The 15,868-nt window shown below is 37.0% G+C and overlaps 1 protein-coding gene across 2 annotated transcripts in view; it reads right to left on the reverse strand.

The window, feature by feature from the left end:
• The window catches only part of MEP1B (meprin A subunit beta), a 29,985-nt gene extending 14,928 nt beyond the window's left edge, over positions 1–15,057 (reverse strand). Inside the window, exons 1-7 of one of the 2 annotated variants that reach the window (XM_066352636.1) lie at positions 14,930–15,057; positions 12,944–12,962; positions 12,107–12,151; positions 11,980–12,023; positions 10,844–10,922; positions 3,190–3,307; positions 2,269–2,447 (exon numbers count right to left, since the gene is read on the reverse strand). In XM_066352636.1, the coding sequence (XP_066208733.1) occupies positions 2,269–2,447; positions 3,190–3,307; positions 10,844–10,922; positions 11,980–12,023; positions 12,107–12,151; positions 12,944–12,962; positions 14,930–14,992 (547 nt within the window). In that variant the 5' untranslated portion in view covers positions 14,993–15,057. The remainder of the gene's footprint in view (positions 1–2,268; positions 2,448–3,189; positions 3,308–10,843; positions 10,923–11,979; positions 12,024–12,106; positions 12,152–12,943; positions 12,963–14,929) is intronic. The other variant, XM_066352635.1, reaches the window with a different exon arrangement.
• Between the last annotated feature and the right edge of the window lie 811 nt (positions 15,058–15,868).

Consider the following 15,868-nt stretch of genomic DNA (forward strand, 5'->3'; position numbering starts at 1 on the left):
TCAAGGGTGTTTCATACATTACTGTCTTGGAATATAATATTCAAGCTTAAAATTGTGATTCCAGCAGTTATGTTGAACATATCTAACTTTCATTACAGCTCAAAGTTAGACATTAGCATTGGACCCAAGATTCTAAAAACTACAGATGAAAAGGAGGATTCTAAAAGGTGTTGTTGAAATAGGGTCATTGGGCTCTGGCTAGTGACTCAATAGATAGAGCAGGGGTCCCCAAACTTTTTACACAGGGGGCCAGTTCACTGTCCCTCAGACCATTGGAGGGCCGGACTATAAAAAAAACTATGAACAAATCCCTATGCATACTGCACATATCTTATTTTAAAGTAAAAAAAAAAAAAAAAAACAGGAACAAATACAATATTTAAAATAAAGAACAAGTAAATTTAAATCAACAAACTGACCAGTATTTCAATGGGAACTATGCTCCTCTCACTGACCACCAATGAAAGAGGTGCTCCTTCTGGAAGTGCGGCAGGGGCCGGATAAATGGCCTCAGGGGGCCGCATGCGGCCCGTGGGCTGTAGTTTGGGGACCCCTGAGATAGAGCATGGGCCTGGCATGTGGACATCCCAGGTTCAATTCCCTGTCAGAGCACAAAAGAGAAGTGACCATCTGCTTCTCTCCTGCTTCTCTGCCTTTTCCCCTCCTGCAGCCAATGGCTCAATCTGTTTGAGCATCCACCTCAGGCACTGAGGATGATTCAGTCGGTCTGAGCACATCAGCCTCAGGTGCTAAGGATAGCTTGGTTGATTCAAGCATTGGCCCCAGACAGGGTTGCTGGGTAGATCCCAGTTAGGGCACATGCAGCATGCAGGAGTCTGTCTCACTATCTCCCCCCCCCCCCATCTTGGAAAAAAAAAGAAAAAAGAAAGAAAGAAAGAAAAAGAAAAGGAAGGAAGGAAGGAAGGAAGGAAGGAAGGAAGGAAGGAAGGAAGGAAGGAAGGAAGGAAGGAAGGAAGGAAGAAAGAAAGAGAAAAGAAAGAAAGAAAGAAAGAAAGAAAGAAAGAAAGAAAGAAAGAAAGAAAGAAAGAAAGAAAGAAAGAAAGAAAGAAAGAAAGAAAGAAAGAAAAGGCATTGACAGGTGATCATGTGAGGGCAGAAGCATCCACAGCAGATGGAGATGAAAGGAAGAGGATTTGGGGAGGTGTGGTGGGATGGGACCCGGGAATTAAAATGTAGAGTCATTAGAAAAGATTGACGTAGTCATAGGTTTCATGGTTACTGGAATATGTGTAGTTGTATTTTAAATGTATACATTTAAGGACAGTAGGCTGCTTAACATCATACCAATGGGCAACTAATTGCAACTTAAAATCAAATAATTTTGTAAGCACAATGAGATAGATCTGCTCTCGAAAGCACATGTGTTGTCAAATCTTGGCAGAACTTTCTGCCAAAAACAAGACCTTAGGGATCCTAAAGAATGAGGCTATGGAATAAAGCTAACACTTCTCTTGCTCCAGAAATCTTCTCATCTGTTGCTTTGCCTACCCAAGTTGAGGTCAGGACACTGGGGGAGAGAAGGGAGCAAGAAGCAAGAGCTGTAATGTTAAGATAATGATGTTAGGGGCCTCATAACCCCACATGATAGCAATGCTATTCTCCCCATTGTATCTTATGGAGGAAAACTAAGTGTCACTGTGAAAAAAAAACCATGAAAAACATGAGCTCTGGTCGAAAAGGTTATGAAGACCTTTCTGAGTTGGAACCCAAAGTCACAAAAAGTTCAGGCTGTCCAACTATACTGCAGTGTTTCCCAATATGGCTTCTATGGAACAATAAACTCAAATACTCCCCCTCCACAAAGACCATAATTAAGCCACTTTGGGAAATGCTCCTCTCTTGAAGATTTACAATTTATGTTCATCTAACAAAGAGTCTGAACAGTAGTACAGCAGTGTAAGTAACTGTTTCATTTCTTTTAACCTAGGATTTCCCAAACTATGTGACCACAGAGTCCTTTTCAAACAACACTCGTGAGCGTATTGTAGCAGAGCATGCCATAAAACATGCTTTAGGAAACACATGATTCTAAGATCATATCCGGCTCAAATGGACTAGAGTTCTGGGATATTGTGCCTCAACAAACTTCACCCCCTTCAACTCACGTTGAGTTACAGTTAAATGAAGTAAGACATCAAAACGTCCAAGTTTTCCTATTGTTAACAGTTGGCACAGATGACAGCAGACGATATAATGCTTATTTAGTCTTTAACTAACTAAAAATGTAAGAAAACAAGAGAAATTTACCTGACTGAATTCTGTCCCAAATTATCCTGACATAGTCATCCCGATCAGAACGTGACTGCTCATGCCAGAATCCCAGTGCATGGAGGAACTCATGCTGAATCGTGGCTATTCGGTCACAGTTTTCCCCAATGGAGAGCTTTTGCTCCCCTTTGCGCCTATTTCCCACTGAAGACCAGCAGCTTGTAGGAGAGTTTGCAAGAGAAAGGGGAGAGGGTGTTATTATGATGCAGGTTGAGGTCTCAGGGCAGGATCCCCAATGCCTAAACCACTAAGTTACCCACCTGGATCCTTTACAATGGAAGGATCTAAACAGACTTCATTTCTCTCATTAACCCTGGTGAGGTATAAAAAATTTTCCAGACCAGATGAGCTTTGGAGAACTTGCCCTGACACCAAACATAACACAGGATCAGGTCATCCCCAAGTCAGCCTCGTCCTGATTTTTCCTGGAAATTTCCAAGTCTTTTAAATAGTCCTTATTATGCTGATGACTGAAGGGTTTTATAGGCACTATAGTAATCACTCAGAATCGCTGAGCTCCAAAGCCAATAACACAGTCACCTTCTTAACTCAAGTAGTAAGAATCATTAGGTTAAAAAAAAATCAAATACATCCATGCCCACACACCCGTGTTTTACATGAAGGGGACCATAAGGAGTAGCTGAAGTTCACAAGGGTGTGGAATGAATAGCCTGTAACCCCACCCTTCTTATCTAAAAATAATTAGTTGTCTGCTTTCATATATGAAAATATTATTTTATGTCTGGAGAGACTAGATCCAGCTGTCTTTTACTCTCCAACAAACAGGGAAGGAAGTCCCGACTCTTCCTCAAGGTCAGGGCCAGGGCAATTGCTGTAATGTAATGCCCCAGCCACAACGGTTCTTATTAGCACTCTTAGAAGACAGACTATTCAACTTACCCACTGCCTTTGAACACTGATATATAGTTAGTTTCTCCAGCCCAAGGCTTGAAGTCAATGCATGTTTTTAGGCGGTAGCGTTCAAATGCGTTGAGGATAACTCCCTTAGCATTCAGTTCTGAAGGAAAAAAAACCACAAAAAATATTTAACTAATTAATATAAACATGAGTTAAATCCCTATAGTATCTCATCAACATTATAACAAAATGACGTTGAATGAAACTATGTTATTTGAGGACCTGCTATATTACATGCACGTATTTGATTATTCTTATTTCCTCCCATATTTCTTTCTCTGGAGCCATTAGAGGTGCATTATCTCAGAGAACATACACGTTAGATCACAGGGAACCAAAATGAACTATCATCATTATCTGCTTCACCTGAGAAGCTGCAGTATGTATTTAAAGCCTCGGAGTAAAGATTTTAATCTGAGGATTTGAGAATGGAAGGTCCCTGAATATGCTGAGATAGTATGCAAAGTATATCTATATCTATAGATCTATATATACCTGCAAAGTGCATTTTGAGGGGGGGAGAATGTTTGTAAGTTTCACAAGTGAGTTCAGGGTCCCAAACAGAGTGAAGGACTATGGCTTTGGAATTAAGAATTATGCTAAACAGGTTGGATAAACAAGGAACTCCAAGAAGGCAGAGGTAGGAAAGGAACAAAGACGTGCAGGAAAAGAAGCTTGGAGAGAAGAGGCTGCACCAGCAGCGTGCAGAGAGACCCGCACAAGTGGGGCCCAGTGCTGCTGGACTGGGCGGGGCAGGGGGCGGGGCTGCGGCTGGTGGGCGACGGTCTTACCGAGTAGAAAATCCTTGGACTTGGAGCTGGACACACCTAAGTTATCCCCTGTTTTCTCATTACTAGTTTTGATATGTGACCTTTGTCTATTTAATTCACCTTCGGAGTGGTGGTGCTATCATTAAAGTGGGGAAATAAAATCAACTTTGCAGGGATATTGTGAGGATCAGAATAGAAAAGAGAGGTAAAGTTCCGAGTATAAGGAGCATGTATCAAATATTCATCTTTGTCCTCCCCTTTATATAACTTCAGCAGAGACTTTTAAAAATGATTACAATAATGCACCCCATAGAGACATTTCAGTCAATGAAGGAGCACATACAGGACAGTGGTCCCATAAGATTATAATGAAACTGAAAAATTAATATCGCCTAGGGCCATCCCATCCTATTGTCACAGCGCAACACATTGCTCATGTGTTTGTGGTGATGCCGGTGTAAACAAACATACTGCACTTCCAGTTTTTTGTTTTTTTTTTCGGCTCAAGCCGCAAACCCATGCTTAAGCTGGTGAGCCTGAACTCAAGCCAGATAGCCCACGCTCAAGCCAGCAACCTCGGGGTTTCAAACCTGGGACCTCAGCGTCCCAGGTTGACTCTATCCACTGCGCCACCACCTGGTCAGGCTGTACTTCCAGTCTTATAAGAGTATAGCACATACAATTATGTACAGTACGTTATTCTTCATAATGATAGTAACTATGTTACTGGTTTATGTATTCACTATACTGTACTTTCTGCTGTTATTTTAGAGGGCCTAGTTTCTACTTACAAAAAACAGTATTCCATGTTCCACCAGCAGCAGCTTCATGTACCTTGTGTTCACCACGCATCCCTTGATGGCATCATTTTCTCTTGTGTTTGATTTTATCTCATGTTGTTTCACACAGTAACATGCTGAACAGGTTGTAGCCTAGGAGCGACAGACTGTACCATACAGGCTGGGTATGTAGTAGTCTATCTCATCTAGGTCTGTGTAAGTGGACTTTATGATGTTTGTACAACTAAACTGCCTAACAATGCATTTTTCAGTATGTATCCCTGTTGTTAAGTGGCTCATGACTGTGCTCAGAACACCTCAGTCCAAGTGAAGGTCAAGACAGGATTCACATAGATAAGGAAGGCCCTAACATGAATCTGTAAGAAGCATTCAGAATTCAACCTTTTTACACTACCACACAAATAATATATGTTCATTACAAACAAATTAGAAAATGCATATAAATAAAAAAAAGAAATTTAAAAACCTTATCACCCAGAAATAATCGACTACCCTTATGCTTTCTGCTTATGAATATATATATAACATACATATATTTTTATTAAAAACAAAGTCAGTTTATATAATATTTTACAAACTATTTTTTCACTAAATATATCATGCACATATTTCTTCATTATTAATTATTATTTTTACCACTTTAATGTCTACATTATATGGCTTTAATATATGTTAAGTAACTTACTGTTGTCAAATACCATATTTAAATTGTTTCCAAATTTTCTGTACCATAAATATCACATTTGGATCACTATTTCAAATCTAACATTTACTTAAAATAAGGAGTGATGATACCGACCACACATGATTATTTTAGAACAGACTAGAGAAGGAGCGTGCTGGTCTAGGCTTTTTATCAAAGCTTCATGAGGTTAGTTACCATCCTGTCCTGAATTGTTCTGAGAATCAAATAAGGGAACAGGTATGAAAGTTTTGTAAAAGGTCTAGCTCTCTACCAAGGTAAGTCCTGTAGTTCCCAAAGACCTTATTCACGCTGCCTGCCGAGGAGTGAGTGAGCAGCTGTTCAGGATTATTTCCCCTCTGTCAGCCCCTGGAGGTTCCCAGCACCTTCACCTGGTATTTCCATCCCCAATTCTTTCACCCTCCCTCCCCACTCCCAGCCTCCCTCCCTCTCCCACCTCAATGCAGGCACTCCAGTAAGAAATGATCAGTTATCCACTGGGAGCCATAAATGGCTGCTTCCCTTTCAGGGAAGTTGTATCTAACAGCAAATAACACCTAAAAGATTAAAGCCCTACTGGCAGAATTTAGTAGGTTGGCCCACCAGAATTTGAGTAATACTTGCTGAAAACCCTTCATAAGTATCTACTTAGTGATTTTCCTAGTTGGAGTCATTCGAAATCAGTTTAAATTCCATGTTATATAAACGTGTAATCACTATATTGTACAGTTGACACTAATGTAATATTGTAATTGAACTGTAATTAAAACTTTTTTAAAATAAAATAGAACTTTAAAATTGTAATCAAAAAATTTTCTGAAGCCTGACCTGTGGTGGTGCAGTGGATAAAGCGTCGACCTGGAAATGCTGAGGTCGCTGGTTCGAAACCCTGGGCTTGCCTGGTCAAGGCACATATGGGAGTTGATGCTTCCAGCTCCTCCCCCCTGTCTCTCTCTCCTCTCTCTCTCTCTCTCTCTCTCTCTCTCTCCCCCTCTCTTTCTCCTCTCTAAAAAAAATGAATAAATAAAATTTAAAAAAATTAAAAAAAAAGAATAGTTTTTTAAAAAATTTTCTGAAATGTAAGGCAGTATCTTTTTATTTTAAATGTAAGGAATATTATTTTCTGCAAGTAAACTATCTTGTGACAAAAAATAAAATAAATAAAAAACAAAAAGAATAAATTCAATATATACTATTAAACCGAGGTATTTCCTAACTAAGAAATAATCAAAATCATAGAATTGAGAAAATGACCTATAAAACTTTAAAGTTCACTTATATTATAAAAATCACATAACATGAAACAATATAATATTAGGTGAAAAATCACAACAAAAAGTTTAAAAACTAGGGTTATAACTATGCAAAAATGTTCAGTTTGGATGGTAGGATTTGAGCTGAGTTTTTTACCTAATATGTTTCATTCGTATATGTTTATCAATTTATTTTTTTAATATTTATTAACTGCCTATAATATGCCAGAGACTAAGCTAAGCCTCAGATTTGCAAAGTGAGAAATATATTCTGTCCTCAAAGCATACACTTTGTTTCTTGTACTGTTATTGAAAAACAAGTACATAAAGTTCATAAGGTTATGATAGCTTTGGTTAAAATACATGGCAAAAATAGCCTACACAACACAATATTGTTAAAGCTCACTGATCTCGCCTGACCAGGCGGTGGCGCAGTGGATAGAGCCTCAGACTGGGATGCCAAGGACCCAAGTTCGAAATCCCGAGGTCGCCAGCTTGAGCGCAGCTCATCTGGTTTGAGCAAAAGCTAACCAGCTTGGGCCCAAGGTTGCTGGCTCAAGCAAGGGGTTACTCGGTCTGCTGAAGGCCCGTGGTCAAGGCACATATGAGAAAGCAATCAATGAACAACTAAAGTGTCGCAATGCACAACGAAAAACTAATTATTGATGCTTCTCATCTCTCCGTTCCTGTCCGTCTGTCCCTGTCTATCCCTCACTCTGATTCTTTCTCTATCTCTGTAAAAAATTAAATTAAATTAAAAAAAAAAAAGCTCACTGATCTTTCATGGAACTCACCTAGAAGAATAAATGTATTAAAATTATATATACATACATACACACGCACATTTGTATATATGTATATATATATATATGGAGATAGAGAATTATGCATCACTTAATGATGAAATTACATTCTGAGAAATGCGTCATTAGGTGAGTTTGTCTTGCAAGCTTTACAGAGTGTACTTACACGAACCTAGCCTGCTACACACCTAGGCTATGTGACATAACCTATTGTTCCTAGGGTACAAGCAGCACAGCATGTCACTGCCCAAAGCAACAGGAGATTAAATCAAGTACAAGAGAAAATGATGTTATCAAGAGACATAGTAAACATGAGATATTTGAGGCTTTTGCCAGGGTAATATGGCATACTGTTTTACAGGAAACTTTGTTTATAAGTAGAAAGAGTACACTTTAGACTAATGATTAAAACTATAGTATAATAAATACATAAGCCAGTAAGATAGTCATTTATTATTATTATCAAGAACTATGTACTGTACATAATTGTACGTGCTATACCTTCATATGACTGGCAACACAGTAGGTGTGTTTACAGCAGACCACAAACACAGGAGTAATGCATTGTGACACAACTAAATGGTGACACCACCACTAGTGATAGGAATTTGTCAGCTCCATTATAATTTTATGAGATTATCATTGTATATGCAATCTGTCATTGACTGAAATGTCAATATAAAGTTCATGATTATCTATTTCTTTGAAAAAAACCCACAAAAGTATTTTAAGTTTGTAATCAGAAGATTTAAACCAGAAAAATATTTCGAATCTTTCTGATTTCCCCCACCCCAATTCCAAAAGTCAATACACATCTTTCTCTTCTTATATTACATGAGATTTTTAAACTTCTAACCTTGTTAATTACTCTTGCCTTGGCTTTTTCTACCCTATTCTTGGTTTTTAGTCTATATTTCTGGCCAATCTTCCTTTTTTAATAACTGCTATCAAATCCTTTATACCAACTCCAAAAGTTTGCTCTCCCAGGCTGAGTTTCATCCTCAACCATCTCACTCAATACAATCGTCTTGTCACTCAATCAAATCCATTTTCCATAGAGTGCCTGTTATACAGAAGGCGCTGTGAAAGATGCTCAGTCATATCCACGTTTCCATAGAGTGCCTGTTATACAGAAGGCGCTGTGAAAGATGCTCAGTCATATCCACGTTTCCATAGAGTGCCTGTTATACAGAAGGCGCTGTGAAAGATGCTCAGTCATATCCATTTTCCATAGAGTGCCTGTTATACAGAAGGCACTGTGAAAGATGCTCAGTCATATCCACAGACTCAGCCTTTTCCTGCATCTTAATAACTCTCAAGTATTTCTCTATCTTGAATGACCAGGCTATCCACAAACACTTTATATATATCGCTACCACAGTGAGCCTGATACATTTCAAATTCTGCATTCCAAAAACTAATTCTCACCACACTCTCTATCCTTCCCACTTCAAGACAGATTCCTTGTTCTTGTTAAAGGCACTATGATCCATCAAGTTGCGTAAATCCAGGTCACTAGCATCCCTTTACCTGGACCTACCTTCTCGATCTCTTGCCATCAAACATCAAATCTAACAATTGCCTCTTAAATCTCTCTTAGATTTATCCATTCTTGTCTATTCTTACTAAGAGAGTCTTGCTTCAGAAACTCTTTGGTCTTTAAATATTCTTAAATGTCTTCAATATTCTTCTAGCTGATCTTCCTAATGTCTTATTGCCCCATTAATAATTCATCTTCTATATCGCAACCTAAGTGGTAATCTTCTTCCACATTAAAATTTTAGTGGCTCCATATTACCATCAGTATACACACCAGATGTTTTATATGGGAAAGACTTCCCCAATCTGGATCTTACCTACCTGTTCAACTTCATTATCTCCCTACTTCCAATCTAAATTCCAACTAAGGGTTTTTTCTCTTCCCGATGCCTTTGCACATCTGCCTAGGTCACCCTTCCCTTGCTATCAGAAGCCACATGAGACTATATGATGCCTTTCTTCTGCACACTAGGAAGAGGTATGTCTGCCTGACCAGGCAGTGGCACAGAGGATAGAGTGTCAGACTAGGACGCAGAGGAACCAGGTTCAAAACCTCAAGGTCACTGGCTTGAGCATGGCCTCATCTGGCTTGAGCACAGCTCAGCTTGAACTCAGGGTCACTGGCTTGAGCAAAGGGTCACTTGGTCTGCTATAGCCCCCCCCACACCCCGTCAAGGCACGTATGAGAAAGCAATCAATGAACAACTAAGGTGCGGCAACAAAGAATTGATGCTTCTCATCTCTCTCCCTTCCTGTCTGTCCCTATCTGTCCCTTTCTTTGTCTCTCTCTGTCTCTGTCTCTGTCACAAAAAAAAAGAGAAAGAGGCATGTCATCTGGGAAAATGCTTCAATTATCTTGGTGGAGGTCTTGGTGGATGACTAGCACGTCGTTGCAGAGAAATGAACATCTCTTGATAAACAGAATGCAAACTTAATTTCAGGCCCACTTGTTCCCCCTCCCCAGTACTTGTGTATGGTGTACAACTTGCACACCCTTCATAGCAATCCTACTGTATAGTGTCACATGTCCCCTAATGTTTATGCCTTTATATCTAGGTTGTTCCCATAGCCTTTTGAACATATGATTAATTATTGTGTTTATTCCACTCTATTATAATTAGCTCTTGGTTTATTTGAATCTCCACTAAAATATATGATCTTTAAGAAAAAGTTTCCCAAACAGCAGTTTCTAAATTGATGCCAGTCAATGATACCATTTCCACTAGTCCATAAATAAAGTGAGGACCATTTATGGACCAAAATTTCTTCTACAGACAAGCTTTCCTTAGTTTTAGATCAGATTCTTCTGACTTTTTACTATTAAAACACTGTTTATTTTGTGAAAAGAGGATGATAAAAGATTGTGGATTCATGTTGTTTAAGCTCCTGACTTGACAAAATAAAATGTTGGTAAAGCAACCACCAATTCCTGGAGTTTTATTTGTTTGATTGTTTTGGTTTTTACTCATATGTAAAATCTGAACATAGGGGAAACCACTGCTTTAAAATAAAGACTAGCTCCCTAATCTTTATATCTCTAGAATGGAATAATTCAGCACAGAGTAAGCACTCCATGAATGTTGGTTAAAGTAATTCCTTTATTGGTCAAATCTCAGCAAATATTTCAGACAAAATCACTTGGGTTCTTTTCATTGTTTACTTCACTTATTTTTTTAACTAAATATACATAGCTATACAAAACAGTAAACAAAATAACCCTTAAAGACCATAATTGCCTACCCTTGGAAATACTGTAATCAGTTATGGATACTCCAAGGTAGATACTAACCCAAGCTATCTTCTAGAACATATGGAATGGTATGAGGCCATCTATAGTTTTCACCAATGATAGAATTTCTATCTTGTACCTGTCAAAAATAAATGTGAAAGGAGTAATTAAATGAATTAAGCAAAAACCTTTGAAGCACTCAATAGTTAACTGAGAAATAAAGTTTTAAGCTCTCCCAGCCAGTGTAAACAAACCACCTGTATGTGTGAACACATTGCATGTGTGTGTGTGCACGTGCCTCTACTTCTAACATATTAGAACAAAGTTTCTAGGAGAAAAATCCTATCATTAATTTTGTTGACAGAGAAAATAAAAACAATCAATAAGATCAAGGTATACATGGTGAGTGATGGTGGCTTTAACTACACAGAAATCTAAGTAATAGATTGTGAAGACACTATTATATGAGTCCCTTACAATACAATGTATTCATTGAGTAAATGTGTCACTATGATTCTGTGCACTTAGAGATAGTTGGACTTAACTAAGCCCGTGCTGTCCAATCCTTCTCAAATACAGTGCTCTCTCGTCTACCTCAGGAGTTAGGTTCCAGAACCCCTGACCCCCCCACAGGTGAAAATCTGCAAAATAGAGACCTTATATTTATTTTATTATATATATAATATATATATTTAAGGCTTTATAAACCCTCCCCACACTCTTATAAACCTTTCCCACACTGTTATTAACCTTTCTCACACTCTTATATATACTTCCTATGCTCTTAAACACTTTCTACACTCTTAAACCTACGTAATTTTAACAACATATAAAATTCCATGTGGGTACTCACTAGTGAATATATTACAACTTGAATGATGAAGATAATGATGATTTAATATTCTTTTAATATGTTTTCATTAATATTTTTATAGTTTTTAATTTTTTAGTCTAGAAAATGCTTATTTTACTGCAAAAAATAATTAAAATAATAAATATATAAAAATACCTATATACCACAAAATCCTGCAATATAGCAAAAAATCCACAATACAAAATTAGATATATACAATTTAAAAATCCATAATGCAGTGAAACTGTAAAAAGTGAACCGCGATATGGCGACAGACGATTGTATTCTGTATTTAACTTGCAGTGACTAATAGAAGAATCTTCTTTGCATTGCTTCAACTCACCCCATCAAGTTTGATGTCTCCCTCAAAAAGATCCAGTCCTAAATCTAAGAGGAAAGATGTAAATCCATGTTAGCAAATTTGTTCAAATTCCCCATTTAATAAAGGATGTAAAAAAATATATACAAACCTTCATTGATATCAAATATATCCCGGTCAATTCCACCATCTACATCTTTAAATAAAATAACAAAGAAAAACATTTAACATTATGTTTATGGAAGAAGAAAATCTTTATCAATTATTGAATTAGAAGTGAGCAAGATTCTTTTGCCTCAGATAAGTGACTACTGGGTTCTGATGTGATACATATACATATTGATTGATTGATTGATTGATTGAGAACTTCTCATGAGCCAGACTTGAGGAAATGGAGCTTTTCCATATATGCTCTTGTCTTATTCATGTCACTTGAATGTCAATTACTTCAGAAATAAGATATTCACTACTTCATATGCTAATAAGCTGAATTTGAAAAACTAAGCTAGATGGACAGATTAAATAAAAAGCAAATGTTTAAATTTGGCCAAACCTGTACAATCTACCCATTGGAACTCTCAAACAAAATTCCTAATTTAAATATTAATTTCTCTTTTAAATTGCAAAGGGGTGAATGATATGGCCAAATCTCCTGGTATGCAACTAAATAGAATGTTCTTCTGATTTGACACAAAATAGCAAAAATAATAATAGCAAGCATTTATGGATGTCTGTGTGTCAGTCACTGCACTGAACTTGGCCTTTCCTATACCACCATATGTTTTTCTGCTGGATGTGAAGAACCCTGGAAACTGGAACAATAAAATGTTCTTCAATAAATCAAGAGAAGCCAGTGTTTGATCAAAGTTCAATTCAATTATGCATGTACTTAGCATTAAATGTGTCCTAAGTTCTTCTGTTCTGTTGTTCTATTATATATATAACTTTCTTTTAATATAAGTTAGAGCAAATCTCAGAATACACTCACCAAAATTTTCTGGAGTTGGCTGGGAAACAAACACATAAAAGAAAATATTATTATGATGTCCATGGTGTATTGGTTTCAATTTTTATCTAGCCATTTGTGGGAGTTTTTCCATTAATATTATGAATTACTTTTTGACATATGTCTAAGACAGTTAAATTGGAGTCAAAGATAACTTTTTGACCAAAAGGTCTTTTCCTTTCTTATTTAAAAATAATAATAAAACTTTGTTATGTGAATTTGAAAATGTAAGAAGCTAGAAACCACTTTCATAGATTGGAGAGAAGGCAGAACCTAAGACGAAGCCCTGAAATCAGTATTCACTTTTACCGTGATTTTCTAAGGAATTTACGGAGCAGTGCTTGAAAGCCTAAAAATGTATTCTTTTTTTTTTTTTTACTTTCTTTTTTTTTTATTTATTTATTTATTTTTAGAGAGGAGAGAGAGAGGGAGAGAGAGGACAGAGAGGGAGAGAGAGGAGGGAGAGAGAGAGAGAGAGAGAGAGAGAGAGAGAGAAGGGGGGAGGAGCTGGAAGCATCAACTCCCATATGTGCCTTGACCAGGCAAGCCCAGGGTTTCAAACCGGCAACCTCAGCATTTCCAGGTCGACGCTTTATCCACTGCGCCACCACAGGTCAGGCTAAAAATGTATTCTTAACATTAAAATATTATTTTAATTGACAGCAACCCTTTAAAAATAAATTTTATTGAAGACTTCATTAATCATGGTTTACTTTTATACTTCACTCAAGACTCTGCCTTCAAAGACAATGCTAAATGTTTAAGAAAAAAAATCAATGGGTATAGATAATATTGTGGTAGAAAGAAAAAGAAAGAAAGAAAGAAAGAAAGAAAGAAAGAAAGAAAGAAAGAAAGAAAGAAAGAAAGAAAGAAAGAAAGAAAAAAGAAACTTACAAAGATAAAAGTAACTCAATAAAACCCAGACCACATCAGTGGGAAACTTAAGTAAACCTGAGAAATTTCTAAGTGTTGTCTAGTAAAAAAGTTCATGGGACTGATAGACAGTAAGTAAATCAGGGTTATAATCCTGATTCAACCGACTAACAGCAAGTCAATGTATTTTCCTGATACTTAGACTGTCTGTAAAATATGGTCAACACCTGCTTTGCGTAAGTATTGTGAGGGTTATATGAGGTCATGTGAAAACACTTTTTTAAACTATAACCAAACGTCACATAAATATAAGGTAAAATTTTATGTAAATATGGTTTGTGTATATAAATTGTAAAATCATTTGGTACATTTGACAAGGCATGGGAATGAACTAGTTGGATGAATACCATCCTTTTTTATAGTAATGAGTGCTCTAATTGTCACATGCTTTAGCCATACGTACTCACAGAGGAATCCCAAAGCATTCCCACTAAAACAAGACATCAAGTATTTTTTCATAATTGCAGGTTTAATGTTATCAAATGGTTTTTCTTATTCTCAATGAATGTCAGCATAATATAAGAAGTTATTTTAAAATCACAACTAAAAGTTTCCCCTAAGAATTTGGAACTTTGTTTATAACCTTGAGTTGGTTTGTGGTACAAACTACCTGCCACTTAAAAAGATTGGTCTCAATTCATGAAGAAACAGAAATTTCATGCTACAAAACTTTATAAGTATTTACTGCTCCTGTGACAATCATCATTCCCTCCATTTATGTCTCAAGTTACTATAACAGCAATATGATGTCATTCAGCAATGAAAAAGGAATGACTTTCAAATCTCATATTTTTCATCTTACCATAAGAAAACGTGTTACACAATTATAAAACAAACAGAAAAACGTAACTTCACGTTAATGTCTCTGGGCTTCCTACTCTCTGTACCCTGCTTGCCTTTGCTCACCAAAAAGAAACACTCATTTCATTAACACTTCAAAATTCATAAGAAACAAACAGTAAACCAATTTTCTTTAACAATAGATATCAACTGCCCCCAATTTTCCTAACTGTTTCCCATACATGGTGTTCTTACCGAGCCAGAAACCACAAGGAAAGCGGCCGAGAGCAGAACCCAAGGCAGACTCCATGAGGCCATGCTGCCACTGCCAGCTGAAAGTTGCAAACTATGACATTCGGAACAACATTTACTTTTTAAAAGGCAAACATCATAACTTATTACCTTTGATCTCAGTGATCCATCTTGAAGGTCAACTCGCTGTAGAAGTATAGTAATAACCCCAATCAAGAAGTTAAAGTCCAGTATCCTTAACACAGCTCGGCAAAGTTGGTTGGTTGGTTGGTTGGTTTTTTTCTGTGTCAGCATTCAATAGCCAAGTGCCTGGCTGAGACCTGTTAATGAACTCAGTTCTCTAATATGATACATACATACCGGTCTCCAAGACTATTAAATACCTCTTGAGCAAAAGAAAATGTCAAATTATTTTTCAATCTCAGTCTTTCCAATAGTGAACGTTTGTGAAACTTCCCCTGCTCATTTAGCCCTGTGCTGCTTGCAACTATCCAGTTAGGTCCCACTGCATTTTATCGTTCATTTGTTCAATAAAAATTTATTGAGTTACAAAATCCATTAATGTCCTAGAAATCTGGCATATTTGCTATCCTAATACACAGTAGCAAAATAGCAACATATTTCACTCCTGAAAATTCCCACCAAACCACCTCAGGTGGGACTTAGGATAAAAAGACTAGGAGTGGTTACTCATTTTCTAATAAACTAATATTCCTAATCCATTTCTCAATTTTATTCCACTTTTTTCTTTTTTCCTTGGGATAACTTCCTTTTAGGGACAACCTACTCTAACTCAGTTCCCAGAGTTTTACTTTTAACTTATTTGTAATGCAACAGAATTATTTTTAAGTACTTTTTTTCCCTCCACAGTATTTTCTTTCCTACTTAAAACTGGTCTTTGCGCCTGACCAGGTGGTGGCACAGTGGATAGAGCATCGAATT

Source organism: Saccopteryx leptura, chromosome 11, assembly GCF_036850995.1.
Source record: "Saccopteryx leptura isolate mSacLep1 chromosome 11, mSacLep1_pri_phased_curated, whole genome shotgun sequence".
In the NCBI taxonomy this organism is placed as follows: Eukaryota; Metazoa; Chordata; class Mammalia; order Chiroptera; family Emballonuridae; genus Saccopteryx; species Saccopteryx leptura.